The 27568-nt window shown below is 36.1% G+C and overlaps 1 protein-coding gene across 1 annotated transcript in view; it reads left to right on the top strand.

Moving 5' to 3' along the window:
* Positions 1 to 10372: 10372 nt before the first annotated feature.
* Positions 10373 to 27568, top strand: part of LOC128864234 (protein Wnt-4) — a 59846-nt gene continuing 42650 nt past the window's right edge. The window contains exon 1 of the mRNA XM_054103798.1: positions 10373 to 12409. Within this exon, the coding sequence (XP_053959773.1) occupies positions 11784 to 12409 (626 nt within the window). The 5' untranslated portion in view covers positions 10373 to 11783. The remainder of the gene's footprint in view (positions 12410 to 27568) is intronic.

The raw sequence follows: 27568 nt of genomic DNA, 5'->3' as shown, positions 1-27568 counted from the left end.
TACCAAAGCGAATATTTTGCGATGAAACTCAGCCAGCACTGAGTTCTATCATCCAGAAGCAAACTCAGAAAATTTTGTTGAAAAATTCTAAATAGTTTTTTTTTATTAACTATCGAAGTTTTTTGCAGCGATTGAATAATTATCAGATTTCTCGTAAAGTAAGTATCCGATTACAACGATTTTTCAACTGCAGATTGATAAAGTATGATATTTTCCAAATACGTTATTTTTGTTCCGAAACTTGATGTTTTGTTGTTGTAAATAATTTTTTTTAATAAACAATTTAAAATTTAACTAACTTCTGCGCCTCTAGGATGAAAAATTTGTAAGGATATTTACGTAATAAACATCTGTGCATTTATGTATGGAAGAAAATGCGTGCAATTCGAAAAGGATTGATTACAAATAATTTTTTTGGGCCTCGGGCGCTCCCGCGACGTGCACGAACACGCAAACGGCGGCTCGTGAATTACGATCAATGGATAAGTACTGACAGGTATTGTGCATATTTCAAAAGGTATTATTCAAATTAAAAGTACCTATGAAAACAGTTAGTTTGAATTTTAGTTTTAGTTTGAATTGTACCTACATGCACTTAAATATTAATTGACTTCCAAATTTTTTGTTTACCTGTATACAGTATAAATATGAAATAACATTAATGATAAATAAATTAATTAATTAATCACACATTTTGTTTACAGATTTCCTTTGCAAGTAAAAAATGAACCCGATACAGAATTCGTTCAAAACCTGACTACAGATTTGATTGCTGTTTTAAAACATGATTTTCTCGCGAAATCACAAGCACAGTATCTCGTCGATATTAAAAAAAATGTGATTGCCTTGATTTCTCCGAAAATTAATGTGTGCAATCAGAATACAGGAACACAACGCAGGCAGCAATACATCCTTACGTTGTGCATTACAAAGAAAACGGCATAGAACAGCATACGAATTTTGTGATAATTTCTGAAGCATTGGAACATGAAAGTTCCACAGTCAATTTGTTCAATTTTAAATTGATTCAATATTTGATTAAACAGTTTGGTAAACGAAATGTGAAGAAAATTTATTACTTTTCCGATGGGGCGGCCTCACAGTACAAAAACAAGTACAATTTTAAAAATTTACTATTTCACAAAAAGGATTTTGGCATCGATGCCGAGTCGCACTTTTCTGCCTCTGCACATGGGAACGGTGCTTGCGATGGTATCGGTGGTGCTATAAAGAGAGATGCGTACCATGCAAGTTTGCGATATAAAATCCCGATGAAAATTACGGGACCGAAACAGTTGTAAGATTGGGCAAAAGTCAATTCTAAGAAAATTAATTTTGATTACTGTAATAAACAAGAACATGAAAATCACTCTAGTAAGTTGAAAAAGCGCCATTCCAAAGTGCAAACTTTGAAAAATACGAGACAGTTCTATTCTTTTATTCCAAAAGATAAAAATTCCAACGAGTGCAAAATATTTTCACGATCAATTTATAATTATACCCATCATGTAAAAACAAACTACATGAAAAGTGTAAAAGGTGTGAATGATTTTCCTTTTTTCTCGATATAACAAATTAATATGCGATATCTGTATAGCTTTCTATATCTCTTTCACTTTTTGTGTCCGTCCGTGGATTGTTGTTGTTTTCCAGCGAGAAATTTTAAGGGCATTTGCTGTCTGAACTTACAATGTATAGATCTGATATGTAAACATAAACGTGAGTAATAAAGAAGGATATATGAAACCTTGCATGACGCTTATACATTCCTTTGAATACATTTGATTTAATTATCATTACGCATACCCGCGTCAATCAAAGCGCAAATGCTAAATTATCTATATGGTCAATCTTTAAAAACAACTAAACACCAGTAATGGCAAAGTCGGCTAAACTGATCTTCCGGAAGCATATAGCGTTAAAACGTGTTCAAAACACGGTTTTCGCAAGCCACCCGCGAGCCGCCGTTTGCGTGTTCGTGCACGTCGCGGGAGTGCCCGAGGCCAAATCTCCGCGCAAGTCGGAGCGCGCATTCTGGCACAAAAAAATTAATTGTAATCAATCCTTTTCGAATTGCACGCATTTTCTTCCATGCATAAATGCACAGATGTTTATTACGTAAATATCCTTACAAATTTTTCATCCTAGAGGCGCAGAAGTTAGTTAAATTTTAAATTGTTTATTAAAAAAAATTATTTACAACAACAAAACATCAAGTTTCGGAACAAAAATAACGTATTTGGAAAATATCATACTTTATCAATCTGCAGTTGAAAAATCGTTGTAATCGGATACTTACTTTACGAGAAATTTGATAATTATTCAATCGCTGCAAAAAACTTCGATAGTTAATAAAAAAAAACTATTTAGAATTTTTCAACAAAATTTTCTGAGTATGCTTCTGGATGATAGAACTCAGTGCTGGCTGAGTTTCATCGCAAAATATTCACTTTGGTAATTTTGTGGCCCACTTGAGAAAGCTTTACCCATATGTACACATTTACAGACATATGTAAACCAACATACAGTTTTCAATAAAATTACATGTATGTAAAATGTATTCATATGTATGTATATGTACACAAGACGAATTAAAAGTAGAAGCCGAAAAAGATAAAAAAGCTTTAAAAAATTCTACAAATCCCTTCAACTTCAATTATTACGTTTCAATTAAATTAATTTTAAGACAAATATTTATAAACATTTCAATCGCGTAATTTCTCCATTTAGCAAAAACGATCTGTTTTCGTTAGTTATTTCTGGCGCGTTTCTTCCAGCAGCCCGCTATTTCGCCTATAATGTGTGAATGCTGCCAAGTTTTGAAACGAGCTCATGGGCGCGCTCTCTCTCAAAATGAAAGAGTTTCACATCTTATTATCTATGATCAATGATGCGAAAGCTAACGCAAAATTGCCATTTCGTCAGTAAGTAAATTAGAAGGGACTTCCCCTAAATTCATTTAGCTGATTCATTTCAAAAAATGCCATTACCAGAATGGCATCGACGGTACTTCCCCGAGCTTTATTCTCAAAAATACAACGTAAAAAGAGCAAAAGATGAAGAGAAAAAAACAAAAGAAGTTGCAAGCATTGAAGTAAACATTTTCTAATGTCTCAAGTACTGAGTACGCAATGAAAAAAAAAATGGTGTCGGAATCAAAAAACAAATGATCAAAAGAAAATCCAAAAGTTGGTTCGGTAATGCCCACTTTGCATCTTCCGTGTGTGTAGATTTTTAATACTCTTTTAAAATGCTGTGAAGTAAAAATTAGTCTTATTTCGGAGGGCTTTCAAGAGTGAGATTTAGAGTGAGAAGTTGTCGACGAACAGTACGTTTAATAATTGCATCTAGGGTTGCCAGATATATAATGGCCTGTGCCTGGACATATGAACAATATATCTGGACAAAGTGTATTGAAATCGCTTGATTTATCTGTACAAAAATTTAAATTTATTCTGCTTAAAATAAAATATATTGCGTACAACAGTTAGTTTCTTTTTTGATAAACTTTTTTTCTGTAACAAAGAAAGCAAAAAATAATATACATGTATTTTATAACTGCTATGTGCAGAGATACATATGTACATACATTCGGTAAGGTGCGACAAATAAAAAATAAATAAAAACATACAAACATTTCAAAGCTTTAGTAAACCATTTTTAAAAATATTTTTCCAGTTCTCGATTTTTTAAAATTAGTTATTTTTATATTTATTTTAAATATAAAGGATTTTCAAAAGTTCCTTGTGTTTCTGCTTTCAGCTTCTCTCACAAATTATTAATAACATAATTAATAAAAGTTTAAATAATTTCAAATAAGCCCGTCTAAGGAACGGATAAAGTTTTTTCGACCTTCTTAAAGGATAAGACATTTGAAGAATTAAATATTAATTATACCAAGAGAGTACCAGGCTTACTTTAATTCCGCATATATTTGTTATTGTTACTGACAGCTTGCACCATGAGATCTAAAGACATACGATTTCTTTCCTTCGTATAAATGCTATTGAATAAGCTAAATACATTCTCGCAATAAGCATTACTTATTGGTATCGAAAAGACAAAAGAAACTACTTTTTTTTAATTTTTCATCTCGTCGTTCGATTTTTTGAAAAAAATTGACCATATTTTGTCATTTGATAGGGTTTTTGGTAATTGATCATACACTGAACGCAAGCAACAATATTCTGAATAGATATCATCCATGTTGATATTTCCTTCTATCTGAAACGCTTGGATTACATTCTGAACAATAATTAAATAAGCCTCTGAAAAGCTTTCTTCAAAACATTCTTCATTTTCTTGGCTTATGTCATCCACCACTTGTCCGCTGGTAACAAAATCCCATAATTCCTTTCGAGTGTTTTGTTCTCCTTTTAATAAAAAATACCTTTTTACAGCCGGCCAGTTATAAATTAACCGTTCTAAAGCCGGTGACAGTGAAAGGTTCGCAAACTCGAAACAAGCTTTTAGTTTATTGGAAGTAATAGCTGAGGAACTAAATTCATTATAAATCTTTATTACTATGTTTTCAATATCGACAGATAAAGAATTAAGAGCGTGCTTTAAACAATTATTAATTACATGACAGTTGCAGTTTGTTTTTAAAACATTATTATTGAGCTCTAACAGCTTTTGAAGAACGGAATTGTGCACACCGTAATTGACTGCCGCGTTATCTGCGCTAAACGACGAAACCTATCTCAGATGCAGATTATTGGATTCTGTGATCCGTTTAATATTCTCAAAAATATCTTTAGATGAACCCTTAAAATCTTCATAGAAATCTAGTAGTCTTTTACGAATCCCAACGTTAGGATTAAAGAACTGAACTGTGTATGCATAAACCTTTGAGTTTCCAATGCAGGCTGTAATAACGGCCACTATTTTTTCTTGAGCGTATGGGGCTAAAACGTTTCGTGCAATTGCCGCAGCTTTTGTGCGACCACATGAAATATTCGCTGCTATTTTACTATAAAAAAAAAAAAATACTTCGGCAAAGCTTAATGTGACAATCCATGCTATTATAACTTAAACCATGAATAACGTTGTGAAATACCGATATGAGTTCAGCTTCTGATGTTGATACTGCGTCTGTACTTTCTCTGCCCTTCACAATAAATTTATCCAGGCAGCCAGCCTTCTTTTGAAACATCTGAATTAGCTGATAGAATTTAACGCCGGAAAATATCACTTGTTAATTACTGGCAATTTTTATAAAGTTTTTGGCCTCAATGTGCATACACAGAAAAAACAAAATATTTAATTAGGCTACGTTAGGTTAGCCTGATTGGCAACAAGCCACGCATAGACCTTTTGAATACCGACCGCTATGAATACCTAATGTAGACATTATGTAGGATGTCAGCGCTTTTGGCGAATCTAAGCAGCGTTGGGAGATCCGCTTTTGAGACGGCTCCAGACCCTCAAACAATGGGACTCCCAGGCATTTTAAACGTGTTTTTGATAATGCTGGACAAACGCACAGAAGGTGTTCTAAAGTTTCTTCAACTTCCTCTCTGCATTTGCTACATTTGTCTGTGTTAGCAATCTCTATCTTGTACCTACGCATATGCAGCCAATAGATTATGACCTGTTAGCATACCTATGATAGTTCTGCAGTCCTTTCGCGAGAGCGTAAGTACGAATTGAGTCAGTTTTTTGTCGTTAGTTCTACACATGACTTTTGCTGTTTTGCATGTGGTTAGATTAGTCCATCTAGCTGCCACTCGCCCTTTCATGTTGTCGTCCATTTCATTGTATATTGTATTTGGCGGTTTTGGTATGTCGTTCTCTTGTTCAAAAGGTAGTCTAACAGCACTTTTTGCTATCTCATTTAAAAAAACTTCAGCTTGGAAAATACTGCTGTGGTCTGGGAGCTTGATAGGCTGCCTTATCCCTAGTTTCGAGGAGTAAATATCCGCTCCCACTCCCTCTGAAGTTTTAGAGCCGCCTGTATAGATGTGAAAAGTTCTATGGCCAGGCTTCATGCCTTTGTGCCATCCCTCCTCTTCAATTGTAGTGCGAAACCTTCTCTCCCAACTAAAGTACGGAGTCATGTAGTCTATGCAACCTGAGCTCCACTTTCCTATTGAGCTGTGACCGAAGGTTTTGCTGGTGAATACTCCAGCAGCCACCAACCTCCTCGCGGATGTCGCTGCCAGGTTTACCGCCATAAGGTCAATAGGTGGCAAGCTGAGAACCATTTCCAGCGCCGCCGTTGGTGTGGTTTTCATCGCTCCTGTTATGCACAGAGCAGCGAGGAGTCGTTGAATCCTTTCTAGTGGCATTAAATATGTCAGTTTTCTTGTCCCAGTCCACCATACTAAGGCCCCATACAGCAATATCGGTCTAACTACTGCCGTGTAGCACCAATGCATCAGAGATGTGATAGACCACAAGTAACGCCCAGCATTCTTTTACATGAGTACAACGCGTTACTGGCCATTTTCACCCTTTCCTAAACATTGCGCTTCCACTGCAATTTACTGTCTAGTATTACTCCGAGGTACCGTGCATGATCTTTGAGAAGTAGTTCGTTGTTGCCTAGCTTCGGGAGGTTCCACGTCAGGACCTTGTACTTCCTGATAAAAAGTACCATGATCGTTTTTCTGGCGTTTATCCCTAGCCCTGCGCAAGATGTCAATTGGTGTACCATTTTAAGTGTGTTATTCATCACATTACTGATGGTGTCCAGATACTTCCCCGTAACTACTATAGCTATGTCATCTGCATATGCCACTAGTTTTGGTGCCCCTCCGTCAATTTTCTTGAGCAGTTCATTTGCTACAAGTAACCATCATATCGGCGATAGTACCCCACCTTGCGGAGTGCCTCTGCATGCATATTTGGTAACGCTCGTATCGTTCCATTCAGCTCTTATCTTTCTGCTAGCTAATAACTGCCTTATTCATAGATAAACAACGGGTTGCACAATAAAATACTCCATGCTATTTAAAATAGCATCTTTCATCACGTTGTTAAAGGCCCCTGATATATCTAGAAATACTCCAAGAGCGTACTCCTTATATTCTAGCGCCTTTTCTATGTTTAGTACAAGTGAGTGAAGTGCAGTTTCAGTAGATCTGCCTTTAGTAGTATAAGAGTGCTGCGCCTTGGATAATACGTCCGGCGCAATTGTATCTCTAATGTATGTGTCTAGAATCTTCTCTAACGTTTTCAGGAGAAATGAGGTCAGACTAATGGGCCTGTATCCCTTCGAGTAGAGGGAGTTGCTTTTTCCAGCTTTTGGAATAAACACAACTCTCGCTTCTCCCCACAGTACAGGAAGACACCTGAATATCGATCTTAACCATGGTACCACAAGATGGCTTACCTTTTGGAGCATGGCCGGGAAGACTTCATCCAGTCCTGGCGATTTATATGGGTCGAAACTTTGTATAGCTCATTCTATCTTATTGGTCGGAATTACGTTCGTCGGGATGTCGTCCACAATATCTCCTCTTGTTTCGAAATCTGTAGTGTCCGCACACCCTGGAAAATGTGTGCTGACCAGGTCTTCTAGAGCGTCCTCACAGCTTTCAGCCCACTCCCCGTTAATTTTTCGTATTGGGCTTGGTATAGACGGATTATTTTTTGTTTAATTAACTCAAACCAAAAAAAATAGTGGAACGTGGAAGATGGAATCTTCTAATATTCATTATTGCTAAACTCGTCTACTGGGAACCGAGATGCAGAATCACTTTATGACGATTCATATGTTTTTTTCTTCAATGTACTAGGCCTCCACCTCAAATTTTGTTTAATGTATGTAATGTATGTATGTAGAGAATACATAAGGTGGAACTTACCACAAGCCGATACTTAATTTTGGGCAAATTTGACAATTGTGTCGTCAGTACAAAAAATAAACAAGACTTTGTTTACAAGGTACTTGGCTGTGAATATTCAGTGGATGTCTTGGTTAATATTGTGATTTTCTGATTTTAAATTAAATAAAATACTAAAAATTAAAAGCACGATTGATAAACAAACCTCCAAATGTAGGTTCTTCGCTTCTTCTGCCTATGACGCCGTAGCAAGAAAGGGGGTGTGAGTTCTGCCGGCAAGATAAACTCGAGTGCAATTTACATGAAGCCCTTTAGGGACAAAGATTATCAGAATCGTGTCCCATACAACAAAGTAGGTACCATTTATAATACTTAAATCAATAAAGTTTTGATTACAAACTTCAGCTCTTGTCAAATACCGCTTATTTAAACGCGGTGCATATTCGTAAAAAATAACATATTTATTCAATATTTAATGAACAAAACCTTTCAAATTAATTTCTGGAATTAGAGAACTTAAGGCAATAACGAAATAAGGCACAATTGTGTACAAAAATATTATTCGTACATAGCCATATAAGGAATATTTTCTTAAAAAGATAATAGGAAAACGAGTATTCACTACTTTGTTGGGCCGCCTTTCGCTTTAACAACTGCTTCCAAACGTCGGTGCATACTTTTTACCAATACCTTGGTTTCACTAGCTGCAATTTTGTCCCACTCAACACTTAAAGCTGTCTTTAATGACGCTTTTGTTGTTATTTTGTGCTTTCTGATTCTCATTTCTAAAAGCTCTCAGACATGCTTAATTGGGTTTAGATCCGGTGATTGAGGTGGAGTTTGAAGCTGCTTACAATGGTAAATAAGCCATTCTTACACAAGATGAGTGTTTCGGGTCATTATCTGGTTGAAACAAGAACCTTTAGCATCCATCCAAGTTTAACGGCACTATCATGCAAATTATTCTTTAAAATGTTTAAATACAGATGTTAGTCCATTTTATTATCAATAAAACCCATCTTCCCTACTCTAGATGCAACTTTGCACCCCCAAACCATTGCATTTCCTCCTCCATGCTTAACGATAGGAATACGATTTTTTCATTCAGTTCTGTATTTTCTTTTCGCCAAACCTTTGGAGGGTCATCTCATCTGAAAATATTATCGACTTATCGTTGAATATGACGTTTTCCTAATCTGGTTCAATTTTATAGCGTTTGGCGAACTCCAATCTCTTCTTTCTGTTAATATCTGAAATGTAGGGCTTGCGGCGTGCCACTCTACTATGATAACCAGCGTTATACAGACAATTACGGACTGTTCATGGGCTCAATTTTTTATGCAAAGACTCTTGAATATTTCGGCATAGTAACGTGGAGGTTATTTTTGGATTTTGCGCGACTGATGCTGCTATGTTGCGTACCTCACGTGAAGTCAATATTTTTCGCCTTCCGGCTTGGTGGTGATTAGCTTTCAATTGACATAATTAGCAATAACACTACTGCCGCAGAGCGCGATTTGCCAATTTCTTCGCCGATTTTGCGCAGATACTTGTTTTCCATGTACAGTTTAATATCAATTTTACGCATTTCTAATGCTAAATCCGCACTTCGTCACATTTTGTCACTTTCAATCGAGATATTACGCGCAACTGAAACGGAATCGGCGATAAAAACTAAGAAAAACCAATCTTATTTCGTTTTCAGCAATATTATTAAAAACACCAACGATTTTTACTGTTTGTAGCAACAATATCATGTACTGGAAGTGTGCGATTAAATGTTTTGCAGCATTTTGCCACGTTTGCCTACTTTCCTTGGAATCTCTCAGTGTAAGTTGAAATAACGGGAGTTTTGTTTGCGGCAATTCATTAGGAATGTATTAACTATAACATTCTTACAGTGACCCAAAAGTAATATATTATCACAGCAAATATTTTGCGCAAAGCTAAAGCTTTTTACGTACCACGCAGGGTGCACGAATAGTTGTGTGACCACTGTATATACTTTCTTGTGTTTGACAGTTTCCACTTGCTTTAGCTTACTCTTCCGCTTCTTTTGGTTGTTTATTATCTGTACTGACTTCACTGTCCTGGTGAAGACGCAATCTTGTATTCTATCATTCTGCCACGTTATGTACGTGTAAGTTCAAGAATGTTTGATGTAGCAGTGTGGTGAAAAAAGAATACTGTTTTATGCCGACAAACATCTCACCAAATGGATATCGACGACTGTCAAACCGAACACGACATACATACATACATACATATATATATATATATGTATATATGTAGCAGCATAATAAATATACGACCGAGCGAACGCAGAAATGAGCAACACACAAAATTTTTATGGCGCGCAAACGTTAATGTGCGTACCTCTCGACTGCGCAGAAGACGAATATCAAATTAGTACTCATGCCAGCAAATGCAAATATCTATAATGTGAGGGTTGGAATAAAGGAACAACACGCAACAGCTGAGCAACAAGATACAACCAAACTAAATCGAGAAAGCCAACAGCGCTATGATTGGATGTATGCTTGTTAGGTAAGACGCAACATCAGCAGTTGAGATGCGAACGAGTTCGGTGACGAATGTGTGTGCGGATAAAGAACATGTATTTTGACGCTTGATTAGAATAATTTCTATTTAATCAGATTGCACCGGAAATCGGACGACACGTGAAATTAACGCTCGTGTATAGTAATATTCAAATAGTCATAGGAATTGCGGTATATAGTACAGAAGTATTACACGAAAAAGTGTTTTAAATTAGTTCGTAACAAATAACTTAAAAATACATATATACTGCATATCTGTTCGGGCTCAAGATTCAGTGAATGCGATCCATTCGCTGAATTGATTGTAATAGACTGGTCGCCATAGAAACAAACGCAATAAACACTGTGAACACTTTGTTACTGAACTATTTGATAAATGAACGCCGATTTCAATGGTACTCGTAAAGGCCAGACCACTTACTTTAGTAGTATGTACCGTAATTTGACTCAATGAATGTAATAATTTGTTTAAAAAAGTTATTTACGTTAAAATAGCTTTGTTGTTGTTATGGCGTACTGCTTATCAGTTTACTATTACTCGATAATACACACGTGCGAACGAGATTTCAAATTGCGTCGGCTTACATTGACCTTTAAGCGCCCCAAGTTAAGAGTCGGTTCGTTTTGTTCTGTAATCTGCTGCATATGCACCTGCTTGCGCTTTTATAGTGCATATGTATATGTGCATATCTAACACTCACATACACGTATGTATGTATGTATGGATGCTTGGATATGTAGATTGCACAAAGCATAATCCAGATGCACCCCTTTATAAAATAGACGCTGACATAGTACAGGCGTACATGTACATATGTATGTGTTGTAGAATAACAGCGACCAACAATTTTTTCTAAATACTCGCACAAGAGATCTACTATGCTCGAGTAATTTAAAGAAAAAAATACCTACTAATATAAACATACTTTGAATAAGTAAATATTAATGTACATGTCTATTTAAAAACAGAAAATAGAGAATGAGAATTTTAGCAATATTTCCTGATATCAATTCATTGACTTTAATTTATTGGTAAGCTAATATAGTATATGTAAGTACATATGTACATACATACATATGTACATTTCAAAAGTGGAAATATGCTTTTACCTATGTGCAGGGTGTGGATATCTACAAATGCGGTCACGCATTGTATACTTTTTTGAACGAATAAATATTTACACAATACGTACGTACAATACCTACGTAAATACTACATACATTTCAGTATGCAATCTCAACAGCAAGGATGCGATACAAATCTATTAAAAACTATCGTCCGTACTTAATTAAAACTGCATACATACTCACATGAAGGACTTACCAAAAAAATATTCCTACCCATCTTAATTTTGGATGTGTTCTTATACATGGGAAACTTTACATAAAATATAATCATCTAAACCAGATTGCCAATTTAAATCCGATAAAAATGCACCTGCTGTGGCTCATCAGTATTATAGGATTATCTCTGTTACATCTACAGCTCAGCCATTGCAATGATCTTGAATTATTGGGTATCAGCGTGAGTGGGAGTAAAAACGGAAACATGGTTGGAAATAGTGGTATATTTAATAGCAATCTGGCTACAAATGGGCATGATCTTACTGGAATGAATATGAACAATAGCATGCTGAGCACAATTTTGAGTGGCGGCGGAACCACGAGCAAAGCCATAACCACTCGTACTAGTTTTGGTGAAACCATTATAGGAAGCGCTGCAAATTTTGAAGCGGATCGAGGAGGTGTCAAAATAGGTGATAGTGGCTTGCCATCAGCAACAGTTCCTGAACTAATCAATGGCCAAGATGGAATTCCCACTGGTCCATATAGAGGGCTTAAGCATACAAAAGCACATGGCCAACAGTATGGTCATGCATTAGCTGGATTGGCCAATTTGGGAATTATTATACCTAGTAAAAAAGAAGCAAACGGTGGAGATTATGCACGCACAGTAGAAAGCTTAGGACGTAAAATCTATACAAAAGGGGACTATGATAACACCCCAATGGGCACTACGAATATTAGCGGTAGTAACGGGGGACAGAGTACATACCTGTGAGTACAATTTTTACAATTTTATATTAAATACAAATAATCAAATATATACATAAATATAAATGTACTCTAGGGTGTCTCGCCAACAAAAATTGGGGTTTTTGCATTGCACTTATAAAATTTATTAAATTTCAAGACTTGCGCTAAACATTTCGAAAAGTAATTAAGATTTACGTGAAATTAGTGTTTAAGAAATTTGTCCAAAAAATATCCTCAGATAATAGAAGACTTTAAGCTTAAAAAGTCTGCATAAAAATGTTAAAAAATTATGTGAACGCAATCAAAATAATCAGATTTTTTATGTAATTTTTCCATTCTTTAGAAAATAGGTTTAATAAAAACTTGAATATCTTAATAAATTTTGATCAGTCACCCTTTTAATTTCTTCGAGAATTAACCCATCCACGACCCAAATATTCTCTTCGCAAACATCATTATTTTAGTTCTGTTGATAAAATGTTTAATCGTTTAAGATTTAACTCTGCGGTGATTTTTTGAAAAGAATATTTTAAAAACCTAATTTTATTTAAACATTTATATATTATATTTCCGAAATATTTTAGGGGAAGTCTTAAAATATAATAAATTTTATAATTCCAATGCAAAAACAGTACCAATATGGAGGAGGGCTGCACCCTCATCTACATATGTATAAAACACATGCATTAAAAGAATACAAAATATGTAGTAATACAGGGTATCCGTTGGCATAATTAGGTTTTATATTTAAGATTTCTGTTTCGTTATTCGTGCAGATTATTTAGTCACGATGTCACAGTGGACAGGTGAACAACGTGCGTTCGCAATTGAAGCATATTTCAAGGCCAATGATCCGTGTGAACTGCTCGTCGTAGATCGAGAACAGGTGAAAATATTGAACTCGTCGGTACCAGTTAGCACGATAATCCTCGTCAGTGTGTGCGCAAGAGCGCGATGATAGCAAATCGTGCAACCGGCTAAGCCTAGCGATTACAATTTGCGTTAAAATGCATACAAGACCATCTTTAAACAATTTCTTACGGGTATCTTCTGGAGTGGTAAAGCCCATTTTCATTTGAATGGAAGAGTGGATAAGCCAAATTGCTATTATTGGGAATCTAAAGGACATACATAGCTCTCTATTAAAACATCAACAGTAACTTGACAGTTCTAAACAGACGGTTTCGTGTGCATTGTCAAGCAGAAAAATATTTGGACCATATATTTTTGAAATTCGTCGAGGGCAAGCACGTTTCGGTCAACGTTTACACGAAATAATAAAAAACAAATAAAATCGACTGTTGCCTTCTTTCTAATCGTTATTGAAATAAACTTTTATTATTAAAAATTCTTTTTTAATTCCTCATTTTGCCACCGGACACCCTGTATTTAGAGTACAGCACTGTTGCATCGGTACAGCAGACGCAGTAAAATCTGAATAGTATCTACAAAAACAAAAAAAACCTTATATATTATATTTCATTATATGCACCAAAGTTTATAATTTGTAAAAACCACGGACTATATTTTATTTTGGAATGATTTTTTATTTATAAGAGCCTTAACATATATAATCCGACCCAACTTTCGAATAGTAATGCTGAACTGAATTTTTTGATTGGTAAAAGTTATTTAAGTAATATACGAGTATAAATAAAATTTGTAAGTTTTAAGTGTGCTTGAACTTTAAGTCATATACATACATACATATGTCTCATCCCGATGGAAAGGATTAATAAATCACTAATGCGAAGTCTTTGCCAATATCACTGCAAAAAATTACAACTACGTAAAAGGGTTGCATTTGCTATTGTAACAAACATTTTATTTTATTCCACTCTATGTTTGGGACAGTCGTAGCTCAATCCCTCTGGTTCCACTACGATCGCACCTGCAAGTTTGTATTTAATGAATTAATCAGGATTTATTTATGGATGGTGCAACTCTTAAGTCCTTTTTTACTGTGTTATAAAGGTAAATTACAAAAACTTCGGAACACAGTTTTACTCTTACAAATACTGCAATAAATATTAAGGCAGTAATGGCAAACCTCCGAGTGTATTTCTGCCATGCAAAAGCTCCTCATAAAAATATATCTGCCGTTCGGAGCCGGCTTGAAACTGTGGGTACCTCCATTTGCGGAGACGCACATTAGAAATAGGAGGAGCTGGGCGAAACACCCAAAAAGAGTGTAAACGCCAATTATATATATATATTAGGCCGGGTCGATTTGTGTGGAAGCAAAAAAATCGCCCATTGCTCTTTGAAAATCAGTGTCTTTAGTTAGGAGGCAAAAAAATCGTCCATTGCTCTGTGAAAATCATATTCTAGGGATCAAAATAAGAAACTTTGCCGAAGGAACCATACCTCTAAAACGAATTCTGATGCCCCCCAATTTGGGTCGAACTTTTTAGGTTATTTTCTCATGTAAAGGCCAAAAATGGTGATATTTTGAAATGATTGTATGGGGAACCCCCCAGGGGAGTTCCAGGGGGTGTGCCACTGGCATGGGTGGATCGGCCGTCCAAAGTTTGTGGGGGTCGATCATACATTTGGACTCGATTGGAGCACTCTAAATGGGTCAAAGTGGGATTTTTCGTTCGACCCAAATTGGGGGTCATTAGAATTCGTTTTAGAGGTACGAGTACGGTTCCCTCGGCAAAGTTTCTTATTTTGATCCCTAGAATACGATTTTCACAGAGCAATGAGCGATTTTTAAATCGACCCGCCCTACAGTAATCCGACAAAATCAAGGAGGTATTTTTGTTATGTAGTATGAGAATTGCATCCGGACCTCCACTCCATCAAAGACTGTTTACTCAAGTGTCTTAAGTTATGGGTTACCTTTATGGTAGTGATTAAACGATTTTAGGAATTGAATTTAGCAAAGCAAATTGCTTATATTTAGAAATGAAGTCTTAGATAAAAGAATCCCACCACAATAACAAACACAGAAGGAAAAGTTGCATCCCGAAATGCACTAGACTGTGTGACAACAAAACATGGGGCTCTTCTTTTCGCCAAACGTTATGCAAGTGGCGAATAGATGAATCAACTGAAGATAAACGAGCATATCTTGGCAATGCTGGTATAGAGCAATCTAAAAATATAAGTGTTTGTAAAATAATGAGTTATACCAGTTTTATGAGGTATAACCACAATCGCTAGCGGCGAATCTTGGTCGATAACTTTGTTGTTGCTTTGAAATACAAATTTTTCCTCAAGTTAGTCGAGTAGAGGGATAGTGAGCAAAGAAGTGGCGAATAGAAGAGGCCTACAGTACTACAGCAACACATTTGTCATATGCCCAAGTAACAACTATAAACTCTAAAAACGATGTTTAACTTATTGGAACAACTACAACAGCAGAAAACGAAATTTCAGAGTTGAAAAACATGATGAAACAACTAATCTAACAAATGTTTGCAATGATAAACACGGTCATGTTACTCTTCTCTAAATTTAATGTACAATTAAGGTACTATAAATCAAAAATTGTCCCATGAACAAGCCAATATGGAACTAAAAACATTCCTGAAAAAAAAAAAAAAAAAAAAACGCAACTGTAATACGAGGGGTGCCTTTTATATGTCGGGATTTGGCAACCCTGGTGTTGACAGCTGAATCGCAAAGTTTGACATTTTTGGCTTTTACGTACTCAGAACGTTTTGAAATACCAGCGCTATTTGTGTTGTTTACAGTAACTTAAAAGATTCATCTCGGTCCAAAAATGGAATTAAATCGTGAACATTTTCGAGCGATTATTTTTTACAACTTTCGACGTGGATTAACTCAGCAACATTGCATGGATGAACTTAATTCATTTTTTGGTGATGAAGCTCTATCAAGGATCGTGGTCGTAGTTCACTCCAAGAGGAATTTCGTGAAGGTCGTCCAAAATCAGTTGTTGTTCCGAAAACCATTCGAAACACGTCTATGACATCGTGACAGGTGATGAATCATGGATTTACGCGTATGAGCCCGAAAGTAAACAGCAGTCGACTGTATGGGTGTTTCGAGATGAGCCAAATCCAACAAAAGTTGTTCGCGCACGAAGCACTTCCAAGCAAATGGTCGCCTGTTTTTTCGGAAAAATTGGACATGTCGCAACCGTACCACTAGAACAACGCAGAACAGTAAATTCTGAGTGGTACACAACCATTTGTTTGCCAGTTGTCACTCAAAACATTGAATTAATGGGTCATCCGCCGTATAGTCCTGACTTGGCACCGAATGACTTCTTTTTATTCCCGTACGTAAAAAACAAACTGAGAGGTCAACGTTTTTCGACACCTGAAGAAGTGGTTGCGGCATTCAGAATGCATGTTTTGGAGGTACCTCATTCAGAGTGGCAAAAGTGCTTCGACAATTGGTTCAAACGCATGCAAAAGTGTATAGATCTTCATGGAGAATATTTTCAAAAACAATAAAGTGATTTTCGATGATTAAAATTTGTTTTTGTACTCTAATCCCGAAATATAAAAGGCACCCCTCGTACTCTATATCACACCAACTACCCAGATGAAAAGGCACATGTTAGAACGGCAATAACCATAAAGAAAGACACCAAATGCATTGATGTGAACCACTGCAGGATGGACTACTTCCAATATACTGTCTTCCTTTCAGCCATGTACTGTCTTCCTAAACATAAAAACTCGATGACGCTATATTCTGACTTTCTCAAATTTCTTGAAAACCATTTTATTGTAGGCGGAGATTTCAATGTAAAAAATGATTTATGGGGATCCAGAATAACGAACACGAAAGGAACAAAATCTTTATGATCCAATAATAGAAAGCAGAAGTAACTTTTTAAACTCTGGAGAATCAATTTATTGGGCCACTGATATGTTGAACCGATCTGATTTGATTGACTTTTATGTCACGAAGGATATTAAACGGGAGCACCTGGAAATAACCCCAAGTTTTCACCTTTTATCTGACCATTCTTCAATATTATTGAACTATGAAATCATTCCTATCCTAAATTACAAGACACATCAATTTTGAAAAATGTGTCGCATAACTGGGAACTACTAGAGCTACGAGCTATACACTATGTATAAAAAACACATGTAAAAGAAATCGAAAAGGTAGTCGTGCACCTATCTCTTCTAAAGGCAAAGGTGTATTCTTGGGTGAAAACTCCAACAGAAAAGTAAAAATTCTCGCGACCATTTAAACTCTGAATTTCAGCCATTAATAACTCTGAATTTCATGCTCACCTCACAAATCACATAAATGCACCAATTAAAACAAAAAAACTTCGAAAGAAATATGCATAGCATTTGAGACGAAAATTCACGTAAATAACAAACAGGAAGAATTCTAAAAGCGTTACCTGACAAATCTACTTTCTACTTAAGGAATATATTTAACTCAGCATTACGAATGAAATTTTTTCCACTGCCTTGGAAAGTTGCCGAAATCATTGCAATACCTAAACTTAATAAAGACGCATCTGAAGCTTTTTGATACAGACCAATTAGTTTATTACCATCATTATCCAAACTTTTTGAGAAACTTATACTTGATCGCCTTGACCGCACTACAGGCACGAAACTTAACTCCTACCCACGAATTCGGATTGCGTCGAAAACATTCAACCATGGAACGGATACTTATAGTAGAGCAACAAATAAAATATTGCCACAAATTTTTAAAAAGAATACCAGTGTTGCTATGTATCTTGATTTAGCGAAATCTTTCTAATTACTAAAACTAATTATTAATAGACTTAAACTGTATCTTCCACTGGATTACTATATATTTATGAAAAGTTGTTTAACAGAGAGATACTTTTATGCAAAATATGGAGACAAACACTCTAATATTCAACTCATGGAGGCCGGGGTCCCATGCCTGCAAATTCAACACGATAGCAACTTTCGCAGATGATACTATCCTATTCTCTTAATTTCTTTCTGTAGGGCCTCAACAAAATGCTTCCAACGGTCACGAACCTTTGCGAAGACTTTGATTTCTTTGAAAGACTTACTTGTAGCCTTAAGCTCTTTTTCGAGAGTTCTCTTCCAAGTCCACCTAGAGCGTACTTTTTTTCTACTACCTAGCGGGTTCCAATCGAGTGCTTTCTTGCATATTTTTGTGGTATCCTTTTGAAGAGAATGGCAATCCACATCCAATTCCTGTTCTTCATTTCAGTGTGGACAATTCGCCCAAAGATCTTTGTTGTTGATTGTTCTGGGCCACCAAATCCGCAATGAACGGCGAAAAAGAGCCGATTTTACATTTGAGCTAAAAAATACCCAGCTTTGTATGTATGAAAATTAATGTAAAATTCCATATCTTGTTCAGCTGTGCAAACGCGTTACGAGGTTTTGCGATTCTGCTTTGTACAGGGTGGGCCATATAGCGTTTGCTTTTTGAACCTATTTTTTTGAGAATGGTAACACAAATGACATGTCAAATGTGTTCATATTTACTTAAAGGTTTGACAGTTACGAAATGGGACGCTATACGCTTGAACAAAATTGGGAAATATTGAAAACCTATTGCCAAAGTGGTGAGTATTCTTCTTCTTCTCTGATTTTCACATCGGTGGCTACGCAAAATTGTCGGATTTGGGGGCTCGGAAAATCCACACGTTACTGTAGAGAAGCAAATGCATCCACAACGAGCCACTGTTTGGTGCGGTTTTTGGTCTGGCGGCATCATCGGGCCATTTTTTTCGCAAATGAACGAGGAGCCGCGGTTACAGTAAATGGCGAGCGTTACCGTGACATTCTCAACGAGTTTTTGTTTCCAAATTGAAGAGGATGACATGGACGACATTTGGTTTCAACAGGACGGTGCAACTTATCACACTGCCAAAGTTACACTCGAACTTTTGGCTACCGTTTTTGAATTCCGATATCAATTGGCCGCCTCGGAGCTGTGATTAAGCCCGTTGGACTATTTTTTGTGGGGAGCCGTTAAGAACAAATGCTATGCGAACTATCCAGAGACGATTAATGCTTTAAAACACGAAATCGAAGATGCCATTCATGAAATTGGAGCCCAAACAATCGAAAATGTGCTTAAAAATTTGGTTGATCGAATGGCCTACGGTAAAGCCAGTCGTGGCAGTCATTTGAACGATATTATTTTTTATTCATAAATGACAATGTTCAATCTTCAAAATAAAAAAATGTTGATTAGTTTTTTTTTATAGCCGACTCAAAAATCAAATTTTACATGGCCCACTCTATATATCGTCAATGTCCACTTTTCGGTACATGTGCCGATAATGGCTTAACCTTCCAGCGGACAGGCTGTCGTAAAATTCCCTACAGCTATCGCTTTCCCTACTTTTACCAATTACTCAATGCTTTGAGGTATTCAAAGGTTAGTGTCTCTCTAGGCTTGAGATATATTATTTGGAAAATTTACTGACATATACAAGTATATACTAAATGTAGGTAAATGTATTAATTTTTTTCATCCAATAATTTTTTTAAGTATTATCTTGCTTTGTGTTGAAAATCAAATACATTTTTATAACTATTGTTAATTTACATACACCTTTTCTCATACCTTCACATCAATTCTCGACAGTCACCATATATATAAAGGGCCCGCCATCTAACGTTACGGATTTGAACTAGGTAATGTGAGGGTAATTATAACCATTATTTAAAAGAAATATGAAAAACTGAATGTGGGGTCGATGGTAATTCCAACTGTTCGACAAAAGACACGGTAAACTACTACCAGTAAAGTACCATTCATTTTTTTCTAACAAACTGGAATATATCTATGTATGCATGTAAGTATCTACATAAGAAATGTTTCAAACTTGCTAAAAATTTTTGTTATCATAGAATGCTCAGAAGTTACGATACCAAGTGTAGTGCTAAAGTAAACAAACAATATTTATGTTAAAATTTAATTTAAAAATTTTCCGAAGTGTTTGGAAAAATTAAATAATTATTGCTGCGTATGTAAAAAGTTTGTGCAAAAGCAAAATACAAAATGGAACATTTTATTTAAAATTCGGACGAAAGAAAAAAAGCGAATACTGGCCCTTTGGCAAAATATAAAGTGAACTATAGAGGTTTTGCACAACTGTATACAATATATATGTACGTATATAAGTTTATAATTGGCGCACACACTCTTAATTGGGTATTTGCCGCGCTCCTCCTCTTATTTGTGCTGCGCAACTTGATGGTTTTCAACCAATGAAAGGACCTACAGATTTATGCCACCTCCGAACGGCAGATGGGTTTTTCATGGCAGAAATACATTCGGAGATTTGCCATTGCCTGCCGAGGGCGACCGCTATTAGAAAACACTTTTTCTAAATATGATTTGGTGTTTCAGGTGCGGGGTTTTCGAAACTAAGCGCTATCGAATGGTAGTCACGCAACAACTCTTTCGGCTACGGCGACCGCAGTATACATTCTTCTTTATTGGATTTTGGCTGAGTTTAACAAAGCGCGCCTTTTTTCTTTCTCGTGCTAATCGGCACCAATTGGGCACACTAAGTGAAGTCAAGTCCTTCTCCATCTGATCTTTCCAACGCAGAGGAGGCCTTCCTCTTCCTCTGCTACCACCAGCTGGTACCGCATCGAATACTTTCAAAGCCGGAGCGTTTGTATCCATTCGGACGACATGACCCAGCCAACGAAGCCGCTGGATCTTTATTCGCTGCGCTATGTCTATGTCGTCGTAAAGCTCATACAACTCCTCGTTCCATCGTCTGCGATATTCGCCGTTGCCAACGTGCAAGGGTCCAAAAATCTTGCATAGAATCTTTCTTTCGAACACTCCAAGCGTCGCTTCATCGGATGTTGTCATCGTCCACGCTTCTGCGCCATACGTTAGGACGGGCATGATAAGAGTCTTGTAGAGTGTTGTTTTGTTCGTCGAGAGAGGACTTTACTGCTCAGTTGCCTACTTAGTCCAAAGTAGCACTTGTTGGCAAGAGAGATTCTACGTTGGATTTCAAGGCTGACATTGTTATCGGTGTTAATGCTGGTTCCTAAATAAACGAAGCCTTTTACAACCTCGAAATTATAACTGTCAACAGTGACGTGGGTGCCGATACGCGAGTGCGCCGACTGTTTGTTTGAAGACAGGAGGTACTTCGCTTTGTCCTCGTTCCCCACCAGACCCATTCGCTTTGCCTATTTATCCAGTTTGGAGAATGCAGAACTAACAGCGCGGTTGTTAAGGCCGATGATGTCAATACCATCAACATACGCCAGCAATTGTACGCTCTTATAAAAAATTGTGCCTGAGCGATTAAGTTCTGCGGCTCGTACGATGCTCTCCAACATCAGGTCAATTGGATGGTCAATAAAAAAGCATGGGTGACAACTACAGTTTTCACAGAAGGGTTCATTAAATATTTTGTGCCGGAAACTGGGAAATACAATATATGAATGAAAAAGGCTTAGAATTTAAAGTTCTTCTGTTGGTAGACAATGCACTCCTCAATTGGAAAACGAAAATGCACAAGTATTGTTCCTGCCACCGAATACCACATTCCTAATCCAACCTCTGGACCAAGGAATTATCGCAAGATTTAAAACTTACTACATCAAACCAACATTCCAGTACATTTTGAACTCTTCTGATAAGGATAAAACTCTTACAGTGATTGATGCCTGGAAAAAGTTTAATATTAAAGATTGCGTTAAACATGCTGCTTTAGCATTATCAGATTTACGACCATTAACCTTAAACGCATGTTGGAGATTAATTTGGCCAGAATGTGTTAAAACTAAAAATCATGTGGATCCAAATACAAACGAATATCATTTCTTTGGCACATACCGTTGGTGAGGAGGGTTTTGATAACTTGGTATTCGATGACATTGATAAACTGCTGGTTGATAAAGTTCTTGGCAAAGACGAAATATTACATTTTGCTATTACACAGAATGCTGATGCTATAGAAAGCAGCGATAGTGAAGAACCTGTTAAACTTATTCCAAATTTAATCCAAGAAGGACTTCAACTTGCAAACAAATTAGGAGGGTTTTGATAACTTGGTATTCGATGACATTGATAAACTGCTGGTTGATAAAGTTCTTGGCAAAGACGAAATATTACATTTTGCTATTACACAGAATGCTGATGCTATAGAAAGCAGCGATAGTGAAGAACCTGTTAAACTTATTCCAAATTTAATCCAAGAAGGACTTCAACTTGCAAACAAATTAGGATACAACTTCGTCATAAACGATCCCAATGTCGAAAGAGCTGCACAACTCCAACGTGAGCTGAATTCTTGTATGGCTCGTTACAAAGAATTATACAAAGAGGCAGCAACAATTGGCGAACAACGGCTCATAACAAAGTTCACTGTTAAAAATGGAGATTCCCAACGAGCAAGAGAAAGTGCAGTTCAAAATTATTTCCGCTATGATAATAATTTTATACGCATTCGATGCAAGCGAATTTATGTTCCCGTATTTATGATTATCATTTTAATTTTTTTACCTTAAAAATTGAATAATCTATTATTTTTGTTAACAACATAATTGTTTTTAATTCCTGAACTTGACATATTATACATTTTTTTTTACATATGTATCTTTCTTTGAAAACTATGCTGGTGAAAAACACATTCTACATACATATATGTGATTTAATAGAATAAACCTGAAAAGTTGTTTTTAAAAAATCCTTGTTTTTCAATAATTTCAATAGGTTTTAGAGATAAGGAACCAATCACCTATTTTGCATACGATCAGTGTATTTTTTTACACGGGTTTTCCTGGAACCAATTACAGTGTAAAAACAGAATAAGGTGCACTGTAAGGGGGGATATTTTCACCAGGATATGCATAAGTAATCTTCTTACTTGTGAAGTGTACGTGTACCAATTTTATTTATTTTAATGTTCCAAGTTTCACTCCACATAATAATGTCATCTACCGATGATTGTAGCTTTCTGTTTGAATCGTGCTCGTTGTCGCCAACAGCTAGTATACATGTACCATCAGCAAATGTGGCTACTCTGCTTGTAGTAGAAACTGGTAAGTCTGCTGTGTAGAGTTAATATAGTACCGATCCATTAATATTGCCTTAAGGTAAGCACGCATCGATTTTTTTAATGTTTAAGTAAGAATGATTTTGTTGTACACTAACATTCTTATGAGCAATATATGATTCGAATAACTCGGTGTATTGATATAACAGCACCGTTTTTAGTTTGCAGATCAGACATTCAAGCCACATTTTATCGAATGCCTGGACTACATCAAGAAATATAGTATTGTTGAACAAACTTGGTTGTTTTCTATAGCTTAAATTACGTTCACATATGCATTAATTACCAATAAATCCACAAAATGAATCTACCCTTTCACATATGGCAGATTACCCGCAAAATTGGCAATCAGCTGTCAGACTGTTGTAAAAGTTTTTCTTCATAGAAATAATTTTTTTGGAATATTTCGGTGTTTTTGGTTTATTTAACTATCATTAACGATAAGAAGAAAATACAAGGAGAAGGCATAGCTAGAAGGGAATTTAATTGCGCAATTGGCTGCTAATAATGTACAGATGGAGGAAATCCTTAAACGAAGTCTACTGAGGTTGCAAAAAATGATGGCAGCAATACGCATGCGAAATTCCATATTACATATTATAATACAATAAATAACAAGAGGACAAAGCGTTTGTGGACACACGCTTTTTTCTGTTTTATGAATGCATAATTAATAATACCTAACAAAAATTTTATTAGATTTACCTATATCTAAAAACCTTTTTTCTTTGCCGGCATCCATTTTATTTAGTTTTCATTTTGACGTTTTTCTTTTCACGCGCAAACAAAAAACAAAACTTATATATTACATAGAAAACACAGGGTTGTATGTTATGGTTATTATCTAGGATTTTTTTATAATCTTAGATTTTGGGAGAGAATTTTGTATGGGAAATCTCGCTTTTTAATTGCGAATTGGGAGTTAAGCACGAAAAGGTAGATCATCTACTTACATGTATGTGAACGTATTATTACTCAATGGTGTATACTAAGTGATGTATTTGATCAATCGTGGAATGTTTTTCTCGAAATCCAAATTGGTGAGACGATATTAGTTGACTGTATTATCTTATTTGCTTTAGGCGTTTGGAAAATATTTTTTTAAAATAGTTTTCCTATAACTGGAAGTAATGCTATTGGGATATGACCTCATTAGATTTTTTCTCGGCTTTGCAATCACTTTAATTTCAGAAATCTTCCAGTGTATTGGTATATACATATGTATAATATTTGAATTTCAAGCATGCATTCATCATTGAAGTGAGTTTTATTAATGCTTTAGATATACAATACTTTTTAAAAAATCGGCTGTTACTAAGTCATATCCCGGGCTTTTCTTTACTTTTAAGTTTGAAATTTCCTTGGCGACGTCATCACTTGATTGCCTACTATCTTTTTCTCATTTTTCTTTTTCCTTTTATTAGTTCAATTATATCTAATGGATATCTGTGTTGATCAATGGCTCGCTCAGTCAGGGGAGTACTCAACCATGCAGCTTGTTCAGTCTATGTTGTCAGGTTAGCTGTTTTGCTTTCAAATTCAAACTCGTCGACGTTCCTGAATTTGTGAAGGTGTCCAGTCCAGCTTGGTTTTACAAAATTCCCGACCTGTGAGTTTATTTGAGAGATATCAATTGTTTCCAATGATTCTGATTTCACCATCAAGTGTCATGAATATTACCTGTGGAAAATACTTCGCATCCACATTTTTGTGCTGCTTTCCATAATTCCCGACTTTTAGTTGTTGTTTACCGTGATCCCCAGTTTACATGGCACTGCTAGATGTGTTGTAGTTTCCGTGGATTTGCCCAACTGATAGGCAAGCAGCTTCATGCACAGAGGTCGGTTTTATATATTTACCTCTCTAATGAGCTGCCCCAGTATTTTCTCCTTGAGCTCAGGTTATCTGGTCAGTAGGATGTAGCAATTTGCCTGTTAATATAAAACCCAGTAGAAGAAATTCTCTAAATACTCGTAGATCAGATATTTGAACTCCTGCTGGAGTGTACAGTGGTAAACCCCACCAGGTTCTGGTGATTTATATAGACTAAACGTATATTCATAAACTTTCAGCCGTTTTTTTTTTTAGCGTACAAATATTACCTATTTATATGATAGTTAAAGAAGGTTTTCTGAAGATGTATCGCTGCTGGAAAGTAGTGGTACATTAACTCTCCTTTGTGAGTGTTATTTTCGAAAGCTGAGCGTAGTTGTGCAGAAGACAGTACTTTCTATTATAGATATTAAATTATGATGCATTTTTAAATTAAATTAGTTTTATTTATTCATGTAAATATTAAAAACAAAAACACTTTTAATTTTCATTCAAAATTTTTGTTTTTTGTTTTTGTTTTAAGAAAACTTTTATTGCAAGCTGTATACATACATACATTAAGCATTATTTATGGAAAAACTTGAACTAACAGCTCGAGAATTTCCATCGTTTATGGGATGCACCAAGTGATACAACCCATTTCAGTTTTTTCCACTAGAAAATGAGATCTGTTGGGTCTGAGTTGGGTTATTAAAGTTCTTAAAGAGTTAGAGTGAGCCTGGAGCCTTGTCAATATTCATGGAAACCGTGGGTGCTGCAATAGCTGAATGGCCAATCCTTCAAATGATTAGGCCATTCAGGAACCACGGTTTTCATGGATCTTGTCATCGTTGCTCGAACCAATGATTGTTTGAGACTCTCCGGATTTCCGTGAGATCTTCGACAGGCCATGTTTTTTGCAATTCTGACCACAAGCTGTAGTCCAACGGATTCAGATCTGGACTTCCAGATGTCCAATCTTATGCGGCTATTAACATAAGATTATTGTTTTTAAACCACTGCTGGCTGGGTGGTTTTTGCCTTATGGACTGCCACCGAAGAAGTTACTTGCATCTGTCGACTCTAATTTTTTATCAAGTGTGTTGCCAAAAGATGAGCAGTTGAGCGACGGAAGGTTTTCATGTGGTGATCATCTCTAATTAGTCTTGACGGGAATCTGTTCGATACATTGATTTCCCTTGACAAAATTTTCTGCATTCTAAGAGGATTTTTTAAAATTTTTTTCGAACGACTTTTATGGATGCACTGGTTCGAACCAATTCTTTTTTTTTCTGGGTAAACCGATTAATCGTGCGGTATTAAAATATTGAATTTTTTCAGCAATTCTCCACTCCATTGTTAACAATTCAGATTTGTTACGAAACTGAGTATAATTTATGACTAGACAATGCATACGAACAAAAACAAAAGTAAGGGAACTTTTTTCTGAGAATTCGTTCTCGCCGTATGCGTTGTAAAATTTGTTACAGAATTTATGGCATATGGCTACATATAACGGGTGATTTTTTAGCTATTATCTTTTTAAACAGTTGGTTTAAACAGCTGACGCACGTTTCGTGTTTTGTTTCACTGTTAAACATCTTCAGTTTGGTCTATAATTTAACCATGAATCGTCTTACAAACGAACAACGCTTGCAAATCATTGATTTTTATTATAAAAATGCGTGTTCTGTTAAGAAAGTTTAAAGTCGAAAAATTGTGTTCAGCGACGAACCTCGTTTTTGGATCAATGGGTACGTAAATAAGCAGAATTGTCGATTTTGGAGTGAAGATCAGCCAGAAGAATTGCAAGAGCTACCAATGTATCCAGGAAGATCACAGTTTGTTGCGGTTTATGGGCTGTAGGTATCATTGGATCGTACTTCTTCAAAGATGCTGCGAATCGTAACGTAACTGTGAATGGTGATCGCTACCGTGAAATGATATCCAACCTTTTTTGCCCAAATTCCAAGAGCTTGACATGCATGCCATGTGGTTTCAGCAAGACGGTGCCACATGCCACACAGTACGCGTAACAATGGGCTTGTTGAGAGACGAGGTCGGTGAACATTTTATTTCACGTTCGGGACCTGTCAATTGGCCACCCAGGTCGTGCAATATAACGCCTTTAGATTATTTTTTGTGGGGCTATGTTAAAGCTCATGTCTATTCAGACAAGCCTGCTTCAATTAACGCATTGGAAGACAACATTAAATCATTTATATGTGAAATACGGGCCGAAACATTGGAAAGAGTATGCCAAAATTGGACTAAGCGGATGGACCATTTGAAACGCAGTCGCGGTCAACATTTGCATGAAATAATCTTCAAACATTAAATTATATGGACTGTACTATCGATTT

The sequence above is a fragment of the Anastrepha ludens genome, chromosome 5 (genome assembly GCF_028408465.1).
Source record: "Anastrepha ludens isolate Willacy chromosome 5, idAnaLude1.1, whole genome shotgun sequence".
Lineage (NCBI taxonomy): Eukaryota > Metazoa > Arthropoda > Insecta > Diptera > Tephritidae > Anastrepha > Anastrepha ludens.
This window is presented reverse-complemented; position numbering and strand designations above follow the sequence as displayed.